Source organism: Amblyraja radiata, chromosome 22 (assembly GCF_010909765.2).
Source record: "Amblyraja radiata isolate CabotCenter1 chromosome 22, sAmbRad1.1.pri, whole genome shotgun sequence".
Classification (NCBI taxonomy): domain Eukaryota; kingdom Metazoa; phylum Chordata; class Chondrichthyes; order Rajiformes; family Rajidae; genus Amblyraja; species Amblyraja radiata.
Window position 1 is genome coordinate 17,836,953 of NC_045977.1, and position 18,811 is coordinate 17,855,763.

The 18,811-nt window shown below is 44.4% G+C and overlaps 2 protein-coding genes across 2 annotated transcripts in view; one reads left to right on the plus strand and one right to left on the minus strand.

Moving 5' to 3' along the window:
- slc5a10 (solute carrier family 5 member 10) overlaps positions 1 to 18,811 on the minus strand; it is an 84,123-nt gene that overhangs the window by 16,679 nt on the left and 48,633 nt on the right. Inside the window, exon 10 of the mRNA XM_033040505.1 lies at positions 18,209 to 18,226. Within this exon, the coding sequence (XP_032896396.1) occupies positions 18,209 to 18,226 (18 nt within the window). The remainder of the gene's footprint in view (positions 1 to 18,208; positions 18,227 to 18,811) is intronic.
- Positions 1,638 to 18,811, plus strand: part of fam83g (family with sequence similarity 83 member G) — a 40,016-nt gene continuing 22,842 nt past the window's right edge. The window contains exons 1-2 of the mRNA XM_033040496.1: positions 1,638 to 2,215; positions 7,670 to 7,837. Of these exons, the coding sequence (XP_032896387.1) occupies positions 1,724 to 2,215; positions 7,670 to 7,837 (660 nt within the window). The 5' untranslated portion in view covers positions 1,638 to 1,723. The remainder of the gene's footprint in view (positions 2,216 to 7,669; positions 7,838 to 18,811) is intronic.

Consider the following 18,811-nt stretch of genomic DNA (forward strand, 5'->3'; position numbering starts at 1 on the left):
TCAGCATGGGCAAGTTGGGCCGAAGGGCCAGTTTCCATGCTGTATGGCACAATGACTTGACGTTACAAAATAACAATTAGTTTCAAAGACACCTCAGGAACTAGTATTTTTTTAAGGAAGTAAATAGTTAATTTGGAAAAATTTTAATCTGAAATTCCCCTACTGCATTTTTATTGGGGAATTCCAAACCATTGATGGGACAATTATAACGATCTTCTAAATATTTAGATCTTACTTTGTGAGAGAATTTGGAAGGGTCAAATTATTTTTGTTTCAGTTTTATATGAGCTTTTTCCTTTCCCAGCTCAAATTATTTAAGTATTTTTCATCCTTGCAATAGGAAAGATACCAGCACCAAAGACCCGGGTTCGATCCTGACTAGGGGTGCTGTCTGTATGGAGTTTGTACATTCTTCCTGTGACCGCGTGGGGTTTCTCCAGGTGCTCCGATTTCCTTTCACACTCGAATGACGTGCAGATTTGCAGGTTAATTGGCTTTGTTAAAATTGCAAATTGTCCCTAGTGTGTAGGATAGAGCTAGTATAAGGGGTTGGCGCGGACTCAGTGGGCGAAGGGCCCGTTTCCGCGCTGTATCTCTTTAGTCTAAAGTCCCTCAGAGCAATCTCTGTCCCAATAACTACATTGATTGCACGTGAAAACTAGGATACTGTCTAATTCACATCTGACTCATTGAGGACTGGACTTTATTAAAGGAACTGATGCACTACATTTCTGAGAACTACTGTAGTTCTCAGGAACCTAGTGCATCAGTTCCCTTGATAAAGTCCAATTACTTTATTGAAGTCTTTATTGATTTAGTCAGGACTGTCGCACTAACGCTATTCACGTTATTTCCTTTATTATGTACCTGTACACGATGGAAGGCTCGATTGTAATCGTGTATTGCCTTTCCTCTGACTGCTTAGCACATAACAAAAACTTTTTAGGAAGGGTCCCGATCTGAAACGTCACCTATTCCTTCTCTCCAGAGATGCTGCCCGACCCGCCGAGTTATTCCAGCATTTTGTGTCTATCTTCGGTTTATCTATCTTCTATCTGCAGCTCCTTTCTACACAGCATTTGACTGTACCTCTGAACGCATGACAATAAACTCAACTCAAAAATACTCAAACGTTAACACAGTGGGTTGTGTCTCCAAGAATATATTTCTACCAGGTTTCTCCTCGACGTTAAACACTGTCCAGAGAAAACAATTGAAGTTTCAGAATACAGACACGAAGTAACTCAGCGAGTCAGGCAGCATCGCTGGAGAAAAGGAATAGGTGACCTTCTGGGTGGAAACCCTTCTTCATTCACACTTTGTTTTCTCGGGAGTGTCAGAGGTTAATCGGGTGATCTGATGGAAGTTTATCCTTACGGACAGCAGATTAAACGTAATGCACACACGGGGTTGAAGGGGCCCACCCCCACCCCACAGTACTTGGTGTGAGTCAGTTTCCTGCTTGAGAAGAACTAATTGAAAATATAGCAACTGCTAGCAAAGATGCTGGAGCAAGTCATTGACTGCTTAGTATGCTGTGGCGCTGGAAGGCAATTCAGGGCGTGGTGTGTTAGACTCATACCTGTGGAGGCGGGTCCGGGCGGGGCAGGGAGTGAGTGTGTTGCGAGCAATCGACGTGTCATTGCCTGAAGGTAGGGTTGTGTTGTGTTGTGTTGCGTTGGGAGATCAGGGCAGAAGCGGGCGAGAGGGGCTGCGGAGGGAGATGGCACTATCTCAGTTACAGTGTCTAGACGATGGGCATGTCAACTATCGGGTCAACGTCGCCAAGCCCGAGTTCTTCTACAGCGAGGCGCAGAGGTTGGCGGTGGAGGTGTTGGTGGCCGAAGGGATCCATGCTTTTCATCAGACGGTGGCCAAGGAGAGCCTGAGGGAGTTCCTCTCTCACCTGGACATCCAGCAGATCCTGAGCTCGGTCAGGGACTTCCACAGAGAAGACCCACCGCCGGCTCCCCGGGAGGTTGAGGACCAAGGAGGAGATGATGTGGTGGGACAAGGGGAACAGGAGGGTAAACCTCTCTCTCTGCGCTACTGGCCCGAATCCTCGGACGTTTCCCGACCCGGGTTGGACCTGGGTTGGCCGGACTGCGCGTCCTACCGAGGGGTGACCCGGGCCAACGTATACACCCAACCCCCCTTGGACGGCTCCATGCACATCAAGGAGATGTTCCGTCGGATGATCAGCCAGGCGCAGAAGGTGAGAGTGCATTTATTTAGCCACCTGCTCATAGACTCCGACAGCACGGAAACAGGCACTTCGGCCCCGCTTACCCACGCCGACCAAGGTTCCCCCATCGACACAAGTCCCACCTGCCCACGTTTAGCCCATATCCCTCTAAATCTTAGATAGACACAGAGTGCCGGAGTAACTCAGCGGGTCAGGTAACATCTCTGGAGGGAAATGATAGGTGTCGTTTCGGGTCGGGACCCTCCCTGCTTCAGGACCCTGAGTCCTTTCAGTGGAAATAAGGGTCCAGACCCAAAACAGCATTTAGCCTTTTCCCCCAGAGATGCTGGCTGACCTGCTGAGTTACTCCAGCACTGTGTCTATCTTTGCTATAAACCAGCATCTACAGCTCTTTGTTTCCACATCCCTCTACCATGTACAGCCTGCCTCAACTACCTCCACCAGAAGTTCATTCCATACACCCACCATCCTCTGTGTGTGGGGGGAAAAAAAGTTTCCCAGTAAATCTTTCCCCTCTCACCATAAACCTACGTCCTCTGGTTCTTGATTCCTTGACTATGGGGTGAAGATTCTGCATTTACTCTATCTATTCTCCTCATGATTTGATACATTTATGTAAGATCACCTCTCATCCTCCTGTGCTCCTAGGAATACAGTGTACAGCCTCTCCCCGTAGCTGAGGCTCTCGAGTCATGTCTCCTAGTAAGACCACCCAACGTGAGGGAGGGTGGGGGAAGGATATTTGCTGACAGATTTGGTGCAGCAAGCTCCCACAGACAGCCATGTGATCAAGACCAGATGAGCTGGTTTTGAAGTCGTTGACAATTAAATAGCCTGACCTCCCTTCCATCGAGGGGATATATCGCAGTCGTTGCCTCAAAAAGGCCGACCCACACCACCCTGGTCACACACTCATCTCCCTGCTACCTTCAGGTAGAAGGTACAGGAGCGTGAAGACTGCAACGATCAGGTTCAGGAATAGCTACTTCCCCACAGCCATCGGGCTATTAAACTTGGCTCGGACAAAACTCTGAACATTAATAGCCCATTATGTTATTTGCACTTTATCAGTTTATTTATTCATGTGTGTGTGTATATACGTATATAATGGTATATGGACACACTGATCTGTTTTGTAGTCAATGCCTACTATGTTCTGTTGTGCTGAAGCAAAGCAAGAATTTCATTGTCTTATCAGGGACACATGACAATAAACTCTCTTGAATCTTGAACCCCTCTTTAAAATAGCACAACCATGAACCGAGTTGGTTGATTATATCAGATGATATTAGATCCTTCTCTGGGACCAGCAAGCAAAGAGTCCACAAATTTTGATGCCATCTTGATGGTCATACTCACTAGTCTTTGTGAAAGGGTTTCAAACTACGGCAAATAAAGTCAGAAAAAAAAAACCTAGACTGGTTATAAAATCTAAAGGGCCTGTCCCCCCAGCATGCGTCTAGTGCGACGCATGTTATCGCATGCTGGTGGGACAGGCCCTTAACACTTCTACATTCTGCTTGTATAGAAGCATGTGTCAGAGAACATTGAAGAGACTCTTAAAAGAAAGGAGGGAGATATAGGTTTAGAGGGATTGTGGCAGTGAAGTTTGGAAAACTAGTTTGGTTTATTATCGTCACATGTACTGAGGTACAGTGAAAAGCTTTTTTTGTTGTGCATTATCCAGTCAGCGAAAGGACTATACATGATTACAATCGAGCCGTCCGCAGTGTACGAAATACAAGATAAAGGGAATAAGATGACGTCCAGTAAAGTCCAATTAAGGATAATCAGAGGGTCTTAAATGAGGTAGATGGGAGGTCAGGACCACATTCTAGCTGGCGAAAGGGATCAGTTAAAACAAGGGATTTGTTTAATTTATTTTCACGTGTTCCGAGGTACAGTGAAATGCTTTTGTAGAGTGTTATCCAGTCAGCGGAAAGATAATACATTATTATAATTAAACTTCCACGGTGTACAAGATACAGGATAAAGGGAATGATGATTAGTGGAAGATAAAGTCCAGTAAAGTCAGATTAAGGATAGTGCGAGGGTCTCCAGTGAGGTAGGTGGCAGTTTGTAAAATGATAGATAGTCTCCATGCCCAACTTGTGGGTTAATCAAAGGTCGACACAAAATGCTGGAGTAACTCAGCGGGACAGGCAGCATCTCTGGAGAGAAGGAATGGGTGACGTTTCGGGTCGAGATTCTTCTTCAGACAGTTTTTTCGTACACATTGTGGGTTAATCATCCTGATTCATCAGTTACAGAATTGTATAACATTAATGTTGCATTGTAAGTCAGTCAAGTTTAATTTAATGCATTTACAGAGCAAAGTTTAACTATTCTTACTGTGGTAGGGTCTGTCGAGTGTCATTAAATATTTCCAGCTAGGTTTATGTTAGAGTCACCATTTCAATGTTGACTGGCCCTTACTGTAAGGTACAATGAGCAGTCAGGCAATGTTAAGTGAACAGATCAAATTTGCTGCAATGGTTGCTTTAAGGAGTGGTGCTTGCAACCAGAGAGGGTGAAGACTAAAGAGACAGACAGCCAAACCTGAGTCCGAGTCTTTGTTCCCCAGTGTATGCACTGTGTTATTGATGTGAGGTATTAAAACAAGCATTGTTTGGAGTGATACTGTATTACCTTTCCATGGCATCTTGATCCTTTCATTATTCCTGAACCAACTATACTTAGCCACGGTGGCACGATGGTTAATACTTTACAACGCCACAGATCAGGTTCAATCCTGACTGCGGGTGCTGTCTGTACAGAGTTTGTACGTTCTCCCTGTGACCATGTGCGTTTTCTCCGGGAGCTCCTGTTTCCTCCCACACTCCAAGTTTGTAGATTAATTGGCTTTGTCAAATTTGTAAATTGTCCCTAGTGTGTGCAGGGCAGGGTTAATGTCGCTCATTGATGTGGACTTGGTGGGCCAAAAAGTCTGTCTCCCAACAATAGCTCTAAACTAAACTAAACAAAGAAGATAAGAACATGACAGCAGTGTGCAGCACATGCTTTGTATTGCCACAGCAATGTTGAAGTCAATTCTGATCTTCAATAAAATAGATTTTGGAGGCAGGCATCAAGTTTTCTCCGGTGACTGTACATCATACTACCGAGCTGGAATTAACTTCCAGGTAATAATGCTTATAAAGCCACAAGACGCAGGTAGGCTTGTGGATTTGATGACCAATGTATAAAGTGTGTAGGAGATATGGGGAACTAAAAATGCGAGAATCTCGAGCAAAACACCGAGTGCTGAAGAAACCATAACAACAGCACTTTGTAGGTACCATAACAACATTTAAAAGACATTTGGACAGGTACATGGATAGGAAAGGTTTAGAGGGATATGGGCCAAACGCGGGCAGGTGGGAGTAGAGTAGACTCTACTCGGCATGGGCATGTTGGGCCAAAGGGTCTGTTTCCGTGCCGTGTGAGTGTGTAAGAAGTAGATGTGAAAGTGGGATAACATAGAACTAGTGCGAATGGGTGATCGATGTTGATTTAACTATGTTTTAGACTACATAATATTATTCGCTCAGCATATGGAAAATAATTTTGGACTCGGTGGGCTGAAGGGCCTATGTCCATTCTATATTTTAGTTTTAGAGCTACAGTGTGGAAACAGGCTTTACGGCACACCAAGTCCACGTCGGCTATCGGTCACCCGTGCACATGTTCTATGTTATCCCACTTTTGCATCCAACACACTAGGGGCAATTAATAGAAGTCAATTAACCTACAAACCCATAGGTCTTTGGGATGGGAAGGAACATCAGAGAAAACTCACACCGTCGCAGCTAGCCATCATCTGTAGAACGTGCAAACTCAGTACAGACAGCACCCGAGGTCAGGATCGAACCCGGGACTCTGGCGCTGTGAGGCCGAGGTTCTACCACTGCACCACCATCAACCAAAACAAGCCGTGGCTACAGGAGTAAGTCAAAGGCTAGGTGAGACAAGTGGCTCGTCTCCTGACACTCTGCCTTTCTGTCATCTGCAAGGTACAAATCACGAGTGCAACGTATTTTGGAAGGAGCTTGGCACCATTCAGTCCTTTAACCATATCTACTGCATTCGTTGTTCCCAATGTGGGCTCCTGCAAGACCAAACGTGACCATTTCATTGAACACTAACGCTCTGTCCGCCTAGGCCTGCGGGATCTCCCAGTTGCCAACTATTTCAACTACTCTTCCCATTCCCTTTCTGTCCTGGGCCTCCTCCACTGTCAGAGTGAGGCCACACGCAAATTAGAGGAACAGCACCTTATATTTCACTCGGGCAGCTTACAACCTGGCGGTATGAACGTTGATTTCACTAATTAAAGTAACTCCAGTTGCTCCAGGAAAATCACGTTATAGTGTCTGAAACATGGAATTATGTGGAATTTACAGCAGAGACACAGGCCACTCAGCCCAACGGAACAATACTAGCGTTTCTGTCTTACTCTCGCCAATTCTCACTCTGCTCCTGTCAGGCAGAAGATACAGAAGCTTGAAAGCGTGTACCACCAGATACGGGAACGACTTCTTTCCCTCTGTTATCAGGCTTCTGAACGGTCCTTCCATAGGCTAGGGTACTGTCCGATTCACCTCTACCCCCATTGTGGATATTGGACTTTGTCTATGGAATTGTCTGATTGCTTTATCCACTCAGAGGTAGTCATTCCAACCAGTTAATAGACTTTAGGCTTTGGAAATACAGCATTGAAATAGGCCCTTCGGCCCACTGAGACCGCACCAACCAGCGATCCCCATACACTAGCACTATCCGATACACCAGGGACAATTTCCAGAAATCAGTTAACCTACAAATCTGTACGTCTTTGGAATGTGGGAGGAAACCAGAGCACCCAGAGAAAACCCTTGCGGTCACAAGGAGAACGTGCAAACTCTGTACAGACAGCACCCGTAGCCAGGATCGAACCCGGGACTCCGGCGCTATAAGGCATCAACTCTACCGCTGTGCCACCCTGCCACTCGAGTAAAAACTTTTTTCTTAATTCTTTGTGTAGGAAGGAACTGCAGATGCTGGTTTACACCGAAGATAGACACAAAAAGCTGGAGTAACTCAGCAGGTCAGGCAGCATCTCTGGAGAAAAGGAATAGGTGACGTTTCAGGTCGAGATTTCCGGTCAGGTCTGAAGAAGAGTCCCAACCAGAAACATCACCTGCTCCTTTTCTCCAGAGACGCTTCTTGACCCGCTGAGTCACTCCAGCATTTTGTGTCTATCTTTCTTAATTCTTTTTTATATTTGCAGTTTTAGTTTTAGTTTTCCACATGATATCATCTCCAAGTTGCGTCTAAAAGGAAATTTCAGTGAACAATTCCAGTGAAATGGGTTTGAACCGCAGTCAGTAGATAATGACCAGCAGTAAAGATTGATCGGTTGATTAAATGACTGTCGGGTGACATCTGAGCAAATAACTATAACTGCTTTAAATCTTTTCCCAGGTAATCGCTGTCGCAATGGATATATTTACTGACATCGACATCTTCAAAGACTTGCTGGATGCAAGCTTCAGGAGAAAGATTCCTGTCTACATCATTCACGACGAGGCTAACATCGAATACTTCATGAAGATGTGTGACGATGCGCAAATGCACGCAGGAATGCTGAAAGTAAGTGGCGGTGATTTAGTGGGTGGACAGGCAAACAAACCAGCGCTGATATTGTGTCTGAATCATCAGTGAAAGATAATAACCCGTTGGATAGTCACGGCTTAAAATAAAAAGCTGGAATGCATTTGCACCGGAAATGCTCAATGGTCCTCAGAAGGTCACAGGTGATAGGAGCAGAATTAGGACATTCGGCCCATCAAATCTACTCCGCCATTCAATCATGGCTGATCTATCTCTCCCTCCTAACCCCACTCTCCTGCCTTCTCCCCATAACCCCAGACACCCATATTAATCAAGAATCTATCTGTCTCTGCCTTAAATATATCCAGTGACTTGGCAAAGAATTCCACAGATACACCACTCTTTCTTGTACAGGTAGTAGAAGTTTAAACATTTCAGAGTGTAGGGTTAATAGGGACTTAGTTCAACGGGCATTTGCCATTTCCATGGCCAATATCAATTCTCTTAAGGATTGAGAATACAAGTGAATATTAGTTGTCCTCTTTCACCATGAGGTGAGAGGGGCAAGATTTAATAGGAACCAGAGAAGCAACTATGTTACTCAGAAGTTAATAATGCACACTTCAACCCAGGGTAGGGGGAAAAAGAACCAAAGATCGTATTTTAATTCAATTTAGTTTAGAGATACAGCGTGGAAACAGGGCCTTCGGCCCACTGAGTCTACACCGACCAGCCATCCCCGTACACCAGCATTATCCTACACACTAGGGCCAATTTACAATTCTTACCAAAGTCAAGTAACCTACAAACCTGTACATCTTTGGAATATGGGAGGAAACCAGAGCACCCAGAGAAAACCCACATGGTCACAGGGAGAACGTATAAACCCCCTACAGACACACCTGTAGTCAGGATTGAAATGGCGATCATCTGATTTAAAAAAAAAATAATATATCGTCTCAGCTTCATCCATATACACTCACTTGACAACCATTCATGAATGTCATTGTGGACTACCTAATCAATGCTTAATCAATAAAGCAACTCTCCTGCGTCTTTTAACCCCACCTCTATCTGGTCCCTCTGCCCTGGAACATTAAGATGCTGTCTTGAACCTCCTTTGCCATTTTATTGTAAAAGCCTTAATATCCCAGTCCCACATTGCTATCCACGCACTGAATTAATTCACCTTATTGTCAGGCTTCCAGCATTGAAATAAATGCAGTTTAATCCAGTTGCTGTATGGCAGCAACTCTACCGCTGCGCCACTGTGCTGTCCTAATTTTATTTAACAACATAATAATAATATGTTAAATATATCTAAGGAGAGAAGATAAAGATTAAATGGGGACCCGAAAGGGGCAACTTTTTTATTCCGAGTGTAATATACGGAGTATTTTACTCAGGGTAGGGGAATAAAGAACAAGAGGGCACACATTTAAGGTGAGAGGGGATGGACTTAACAGGAACCTAAGGGACAAACGTTTTACCCATCGGGTGGTGGTGTATGGAACAAGCTGCCAGAGGAGGTAGTTGAGGCAGGTACTGTAACACCATTTAAAATACACTTGGATAGGAACATGGATAGTAGTCTAGAGGGATATGGGTCAAACGCAGCCAAATGGGACTAGGTCGGCAGGGACGAGCTGGGCCAAAGAGCCTTTTACCGTGCTGTATGACTCTATAACTATGTTATACCTGTACAGGAAACAAAATATGTGCTGTCACAGTTACAAACCGGGCTAAAATAGTGGCATGAAAGTATAAGAAGTGAGTTAATTTAGCTCTGTCATTCATTGAGATAATGAATTTGCTGCTTGTAGCTTCAGCTCCACATTCCTAACTACCCCGATAACCTTTAATCCCCTTGCTTATCAAGAATCTTATTTAACTCTGCCGTAAACATATTCAAACGCTCTTCTTCCTCTTTGAAATAAGCATTCCAAACATTCGCAACTGACTAGTTTTAACAGATTTTTCCAGAAGGCGAAAATAAACATTGCACACCTCCAGATTCAGGGACAGTTTCTTCCCAGCTGTTATCAGGCAACTGAACACAGCCCAGGCTATCACGCAAACCAACCTCTGCAATTGACTCCATCTACAATTCACGCTGCCTCGACAAGGCCACCAGCTGATAGTCATTTCTCCGTCTCCCGTCAGGGAAGAGGTACAGAAGTGTGAAAACACACACCTCCAGATCTCAACCCGGAACAATACCGAGTCCTTTACTCCAGAGATGCTGTCTGACCCGCTGAGTTACTCCAGCTTTTTGTGTCCGTCTCCAGATTCAGGGGCATTTCAGGGACAGCTGTTATCCTCTCACCAACTAGAGTGCGGTCCTGACCCTTCATCTACCTCATTGCAGACCTTTAGACTATCTTCAATCTGACTTTATCTTGCACTAAACTTTATTTCCTTCATCCTGTATCTGTACACTGTGGACGGCTTTGATTGTAATCATGTATAGTCTTTTAGCTGTCTGGATTGCACGCACCAAAAAGCTTTTCACTGTCCTTCGGCACATGTGGCAATAATAAACTAACCTAAACATCCTCTCCACACCCTACCCTATCAAGTTCCCTCAGGATCTTTTGTTTCAATCGAATTCCCTCACACCTTTCTAAACTCTAAGTGACACAACCTTGCGTGCCTATTTTTTTTCTTTCTGAGACAGCCCATCTATCAAAGTTAAAAACCTTCACTGCTGATTGTACGCTGATATTACAAAGCCATTTCAAAAATGATGCCCCACCCTTGTTCAAAATTATTTGCTGTCTCGGCTTCAGACGTTATGGGAGGTTTATGTCATAACTATGGAAATATCCCTGTTCAGTGAATTATTAACTAACCCAAGCAGCCTGGTTACGCTATAACCAAGCTCCTGAGTGTCTGGTTTCACCAACGGGCTTTCATTTTAATTTGCATTACATGCCTGAATCCCCCGTGATCACAGTGTGTTTTTTAACCTCCGCACACATCCTTGCATCACTCGCAGGGTGGCACATAGAAATGGGTGCCCAAAGGAGAAAGTCCAGCAACTACAGAATGGCAGCAAATACATCATTTAGTGTACTATAGAAATACAGGAAATAGGTGCAGGAGTAGGCCATTCGGCCCTTCGAGCCAGCACTGCCATTCAATATGATTATGGCTGACCATCCAAAATCAGTACCCCATTCCTGCTTTTTCCCCATATCACTTGATTCCTTTAGTCCTAAGAGCTAAATCTAACTCTCTCTTGAAAACATCCAGTCAATTGGCCTCCACTGCCTTCTGTGGCAGAGAATTCCACAGATTTACAACTCTCTGGGTGAAAACGTTTTTCCTCATCTCAGTCCTAAATGGCCTACCCCTTATTTGTATACCATGACCCCTGGTTCTGGACTCCCCAACATTAGGGTACATTTTTCCTGCATCTAGCCTGTCCAATCCCTTAATAATTTTATATTTCTATAAGAATCCCTCTCATCCTTCTAAATTCCAATGAATACAAGCCCAATCGACCCATTCTTTCATCGTCCCTCCATTCCGGGAACTAACCTGGTGAACATATGCTGCACTTCCTCAATAGCAAGAATGTCCTTCCTCAAATTAGGAGACCAGGGTCGGGTTGGTCCTGGCCAATTCATTGTTCCAAAGAGTAGTTCAATGGTGATGGCGGTACACTAATGTAGGAGAGAGAAAAGATCTTGGCTTCATGCTTGATTCCCACATGATCACAGTGGGATTTTTTAACCACTGTGTCTTTCGGAACCTGAAATGGTTAGACGTTTCGGCTTGTGGGCTGTGCATACTGTAGCTGGGGCAAAGTAATATGTCTGAGACCATGTGAGGAATAGATAGGGGTAAATGTACCCAGAGTCGTTTACCCAGAGTAGGGGAATGGAGAACCAGAGGACGTTGGTTTAAGGTGAAGGGGGAAAGATCTAATAGGAACCTGGGTGTATGGAATGAGCTTCTGCAGGAGGTTGTTGAGGCAGAAGCTATAGCAACATTTCGGAGACATTTGAATAGGTACATGGATAGGAAAGGTTTAGAGGGATGTAGAAACAAAGAATTGCAGATGCTGGTTTATACCAAAGAGAGACACAAAGTGCTGGAGTAACTCAATGTGTGTATAACTATATATATATATATATATATATATATATATATATGTGTATATATATATATAGTAGCCTTGCAACGCCAGAGACCCGAGCTTCGATCCTGCCTACGGGTATTGCCTGTACGGAGTTTGTACGTTCTCCCTCTGACCGCGTGGGTTTTCTCCAGGTGCTCTAGTTTCCTCCCACATTCCAAAGATGTACAGGTTTGTAGGTTAATTGGCTTTGATAAATTTTCCCTTTTGTGTAGGATAGAACTAGTGTATGGATTATCACTGGGCGGCAAGGACTCGGTGGGCCGAAGGGCCCGTTTCCACGCTGTATTTCTAAAAAACTAAAATGTCATGGTTGGTCCAACCAGCGGTCACTATATTGGAGGAAGTTAATATTCATTTTATGGGCTGTGTTTCCAATCAAGCAGGTTACTTTGTCCTCGATGGTGTCATTGACATTTAATCGTGTTCCCGATTATCTAGTTTGCACATTAAGTTTTGATTAGAGAAATAGATAACACTATGTTGACATTCCTTACTTAGAAATAACCAGAACCTTTGTAGATTTCTCAAGCTATCTGGAAGAATGAAAATATGGATAGGAATGGTAAAAACAAAGAACTGCAGATGTTGGTTAATACACAAAAAAGGGCACAAAATGCTGGATAACTCTGCAGGCCAGACAGCATCTCTGGAAATGTGCATGGGTGATGTTTTAAATCTGAAGAATGGTCTCAACCCAAAATGTCACCCATCCATGTTCTCCAGGGATGCTGCTTGACCTGCTGAGTTACTCCAGCACTTTGTGTCCTTTTATGGATTGGAAAGGTTTAGAGAGATAAGGGCCAAATGCGGGCAGGTGGGACTGGTGTTGATGGGGCATCTTGGTCAGCATGGACATGTTGTGCCTGTTTCTGTGTTGTATGACTCTATGAATAAATATTAAGCAAGAACTCCTTTGCCTGTGTGCGGTTTTAAGGTGTGGCCAATACATCAAAGAAATGAGGAGACAAAAAAGGTGTATGGTATGATAATGGCGTAACATGCAGCAAGTATGTGGGTTGGTCAATAACGCCACATGAAAGTCTAGCTTAATGCTTCGCTCATGTGATAATGTAGTCATAAAGAACTGTCGATCCTGGTTAATATACAAAATACTCATGAGGTCAGAAGAATAGAGGTGACATTTCAGGTCGGGACCCTTCAGACGTGTGTTAGTGGGGTGGGGTGAAAGAAATCTGGAAGAGAGGATAGGCTGGACAGAGCGTAGTAAGTGAGAAGTGTTTACAAGGTTTTTTTTGATAGGTAGATGGTTGGACAAATGCCAGAGTTGAAAAGACAAATGTGTGAGATGAGGATTTCCATATCATGAGAATGGCTGATGTTGAGGGGAGATCTGATAGAAGTAATCCCTTTTTCTCACCCTCCCACCCTCCCATGCCTCATCTGGGCTCACTCCGATTTCTCCCTCCCTTTTCACTTCTGTTCATTTCTCTAGCTTCACAATTAGAACTCTTCAATCCCTTTGTTTCACACCTTCTGTTTTTATTTCCCCTCTGGCCTTTGTCTAACCATCTGCCTATCAGCCCTCCCCCTCCTTACTGTCTCCACCTATTACTTGCCAGGCTTTGTCCTGCCCCTCCTCTCTTCCAGCTTTCCCCCCCACCATAATCAGCCTAAACAAGCGTCTCGACCCGAAACGACACCTACCCATCTGCTCCAAAGATAGACACAAAATGCTGGAGTAACTCAGTGGCTCAGGCAGCATCTCTGGAGGAAAGGAATAGCTGACGTTTCGGGTCAAGACTCTTTTTCAGACAGAGTCAGGGTAGAGGAAATCTAGAGGTATGAAAAGGTACAATGAACAAAAGAATGAATGGTATGAAAAGAACAAATCAAAGCCAGTGCTGATGATCGAGGACAGGTAGAGCCCACAATGGTCCATTGTTGGCTGTGGAAAAGGAGATAAGGAGGGGATAGGAACAGTGAAACTACGCAGGATGACAGTGCAACTAGTAGGACAACTGTGGTGGGGGAGGGACAGAGAGGGGAGGAAGATTACATGAAATGAGAGAAATCAATATTCATTGATTTGAGTTGCTCTGGGTTGTAAGCTGCCCAAGCAAATTATGAGATGCTGTTCCACAAATTTGCATTTGGCCTCACTCTTACAGTGGAGGAGGCCCAGGACAGAAATGTCAGTCTAGGAATGGGATGGGGAGTTAAAGTGTTTGGAACTAACTGGGAGGTTGCATAGGCCAAGGTGAACTGTGCCAAGGTGTTCAGCGAAACGATCGCCCAGTCTATACCCGTAACAGCAGGTGTTGACTTGGTGAGTTCTTCCAGCATTTGGTGTCTTTTTCTCATCTGATAATGCTGAGAGTCTTATGGACTGGATGACAAAATAATAATAATAATAATATCTTTTATTGTCATTGCACATAAGCGCAACAAGATTTGGTATGCAGCTTCCATCCGATGTCATAACATAAATAACTAATAAAATATTGATGTAGATACCCTGAGAACATGGATTGCAAAAAGAACGGTAAAATAGTCAAAACAGTTCAAACAGACTAAAGTGCAGATGTGTCTGTGCGACGTGACCATCCGAGAGAGACAGTCCAGGGGGGGTGGGGGGCACTCAGCAGGGCCGGTTCAGAGCCGCTATAGCTCTGGGAAACAGATCTTGCTTAAGATTAGTTAGGTTTAACGCAATATCTAAGATGTTCTTTATATAGACACAAATTTGTAATCATAAACTGGAAGTAATAAAAATGAAAAATAACTTTAGTTGTAGCTAATCAAAATGGGTAACAAACACGTTGAAGAGACTGCATTTACATTTCCTATTGGGAGTGATTTGATGGGTGCTTGAAATCATGAAGGTCTAAGCTGGGGTGGACAGAAATGAGGATTTGGGGTGTTAGAACAATGGGAATAAAAAATATATTATAAATTAAATGCAAGGGACTTCTAGCTGAGAGCAAGATGAACATTTCCACATAGAGGACTATGGAATGCATGGAGTTAATGATTGAAGCAGTGATCATGTCAGAGATTAAGAATAGTTCAGAATAAATGGCCAATAAAGGCAAATGGAAAATTGGCAGTCTGTAAAACTCGATTAATTCTCATGTTGGATAAATCCAGGTGGTTAGGCTGCACTATTTGTATGTAACATATTTTAATCAAACATTGTTTTATTTGGACATTAAGGCTTTTGGCAAAAATCTGCCTGTTGAGGCCTGTTTAGGTATAAAATATACAGCACTAAACAGATTTAGTTTAGTTTTACTTTTAGTTTGGAGATATTGCATGGAAACAGGCCTTTCGGCCGACTGAGTCCACACCAAAAATCGATCACCCGTTCATTATTTCTATGCCATCCTACTCTCTCATCCACTCCCTATACATTAGGAAAATTATTTTTGAACAGAGGTGAACTAACCTACAAACTTGGGAATGTAGGAGGAAACTGGAGCACCCAGAGGAAATCCATGCGGTCACAGGGATTACGTGCAAACTCCACTCAGGCAGCATCCGAGGTCAGGATCGAACCTGGGTCTCTGGTGCTGCAGGCAGCAGCTCTACCAACTGTGCTGACAGTAGGTCAGGTGTGGCCTAAACTACTGGGAATTTCCATCATTTTGTGTTTTTATTGTATAGATAGTTTGATTATCCCTGCAGAAGGAGTTGGAAATCCAAAATAAAACAGGTAATGCTGGAAACACTCAGCAGGACAGGCAAGATGAGGAAACAAGCCAGGAACCTCCATCAGAAATGGCAAAACGACCGGGAAATATTTTTCTTTGCAGACAGGCTGCGGGCCTTTTTAGTGTTTCCTGTATGTTCTTGTTTTATTTTGTATTTCCAGTATTTACAGTTTTTATTTCTTGGATTTGACAGTGTCAATGACTCCTTATGCACGCTTTTGGCTGCATCCACATTTTATCCATACCCTGTTCTGGGGTGATTCAAAGTTGGCCTTATATCAGCCCCTGTCCAACCAAATGCATACATATCTTATACAATACAATACACAATAGGTGCAGGAGTAGGCCATTCGGCCCTTCGAGCCAGCACCGCCATTCAATGTGATCATGGCTGATCATCCACAATTAGTACCCCGTTCCTGCCTTCTCTCCATATCCCTTAACTCCACTATCTCTAAGAGCTCTGTCTATCTCTCTCTTGAGAGCATCCAGAGAACCAGCCTCCACTGCCCACTGAGGCAGAGAATGTCACACACTCACAACTCTCTGTGTGAAAAGGTTTTTCCTCATCTCCATTGTAAATGGCTTGCCACTTATTCTTAAACTATGGCCCCTGGTTGGATGATCAGCCATGATCATATTGAATGGCGGTGTAGGCTCGAAGGGCCGAATGGCCTACTCCTGCACCTATTTTCTATGTTTCAATGTGTCTATGGTTCTGGACTCCCCCAACATTGGGAACATATTTCCTGCCTCTAGTGTGTCCAAACCCTTAATAATCTTATATGTTTAAAATAAGATCCTCTATCATCCTAAATTCCAGAGTATACAAGCCCAGCCGTTCCAATCTATCAACATATGACAGTCCCGCCATCCCAGGAATTAACCTCGTGAACGTACGCTGCACTCCCTCAATAGCAAGAATGTCCTTCCTCAAGTTTGGAATGAAAACTGCACACAATACTCTAGGTGTGCTCTCACTAGAGCCCTGTACAACTGCAGGAGGACCTGCTTGCTCCTATACTCAACTCCTCATGTTATGAAGGCCAACATGCCATTTGCTTTCTCCACTACCAGCATACCTACTTTCAGTGATGATGAACCAGGACTCCCAGATCCCATTGTGCTTCCCATTTTCCAACTTGACACCATTTAGATAATAATCTGCCTTCCTGTTTTTGCCACCAAAGTGGATAACCTCACATTTATCCACATTAAACTGCATCTGCCCACTCACCCAACCTGTCCAATCTTATCCCTCAGAATCTTCTCCAGTAATTTACCAACCACATCTGTTAGTCTCACCAGTCCATAGTTCCAAGGCTGTTCCTTGCAACCGTTCTTAAATTGAGGCACAACATTAGCCACCCTCATGTCTTGCGGCATCTGGCCAACAGCGAACAATGATTCATATCTCTCAGCCAGGATGCCGGCAATTTAGTCTCTAGCTTCTCACAGTCTCCTCAGGCCTGGGAAATTTATCTACCTGATATTGCAATCTTTCTGTAATTATGTTGCATTAAACAATTAAGTTCAATTTGCTGATTCTACATTCTCCTATTGACAACACAATATTTTAATCTTGGAGGTAACTCCAGAGTAAGATCAGAATCATCTTTGGTTTAGTTTAGTTTAGAGATACTACATGGAAACAGGCCGTTCGGCCCACCAAGTCCGTGTCGACCAGTGACCCCTGCATACTAACACTATCCGAAACACACAAGGGACAATTTACAATTTTACCAAGCCAATCAGCGAAAAAGCCTGTAGGTCTTTGTAGTGTGGAAGGAAACCGGAGCACCCAGAGAAAACCCACACGGGTCACGCGAGAACGTGCAAACACCCTACAGACAGCATCCGCCGTCAGGATCGAACCCGGGTCTCTGGCTCTGTAATGCCCCTGTCCCGCTTAGGAAACCTGAACGGAAACCTTTGGAGACTTTGCGCCCCACCCAAGGTTTCCATGCGGCTCCCGGAGGTTGCAGGTAGTGGAAGCAGGTAGGGAGACTGACAAAAACCTCTGGGAACCGCACGGAAACCTTGAGCGGAGCGCAAAGTCTCCAGAGGTTTCCGTTCAGGTTTCCTAAGTGGGACAGGGGCATAAGGCAGCAACTCTACCGCTGCACCACCATGCCGCCCCATATCCTGTCTTTAATTGTACAGCGATGACTTCATTGTCGCCTGGCAGAGGTATGAGGTATGTAGGTGGATGATATTTGCTACCCCACCCTGCCCTGCAGGCTCACAGGCTGAAACTCATCCTCCTGCAGAATTCCCCCAACTGCAACATTAATTGTTTCATGTCTACCCCCCACCCCCCCATCCCAAAGACGTGCAGGTTTGTTGGTTAATTGGCCCTCTGTAAATTACCCTAGTGTGTGGGGAGTGGATGAGAAGGTGGGTTGACATAAAACCAATGTGCCCCTGTGATCTTAAAGTTATGCCCTTTAGTCTTTGAAATTTCCTCCCTGGGGGAAAAGGATCTGACTATGTACCCTATCCACGTCACTCATAAATGTATAGATTTATATACTTCTATCAGGTGTCCCTTTGGCCTCCCATATTCCAGAGAAAGAGATCAATTTGTCCAACCTCTCCTTGAAGCTGATACTCTCTAATCTCGGCAGCATGTTGGTAAACCTCTTCTGTGCCCTCCCCAAAGCTTCCACATCCTTCCTAGTGACCAGAAAAGTACGTAATACTCCTCTTAATTTTCTTGGTAATGAGTGGAGCTCAGAGATAATCCACCTCGCGGATTACATGATCACGAGTGCTTCCCAACAACAAGGGCGGCACAGCAGGAGAGCTGCTGCCTCACAGCGCTAGAGACTCTGGTTCGATTCTGATATCGGGTGCTGTCTGCGTGGAGTTGGCACGTTCTCCCCGTGACCGCGTGCGTTTACTCGAGGTGTTCAGGTTTCCTCCCACATCCCAAAGAAATGCGGGTTTGTCGGTTAATTGGCTTCTATAAATTGCCCCTGGTGTTTAGTGGGAGATCTAGTGTGAACGGGTGATCGATGGTCTGTTTGGGCCGAAGGGCCTGTTTCCACACTGCATCTCTAAAACTATAACTAAAAACTATATTGGTTCAAGTCTCATCTTGCTTGAATAATCTGCAGCAACTGGACTCAATCAGACTCAACAAACACAGAAAAACTAATTTTATCGTATTGTCAGCCAAACGGTCTATTTCAA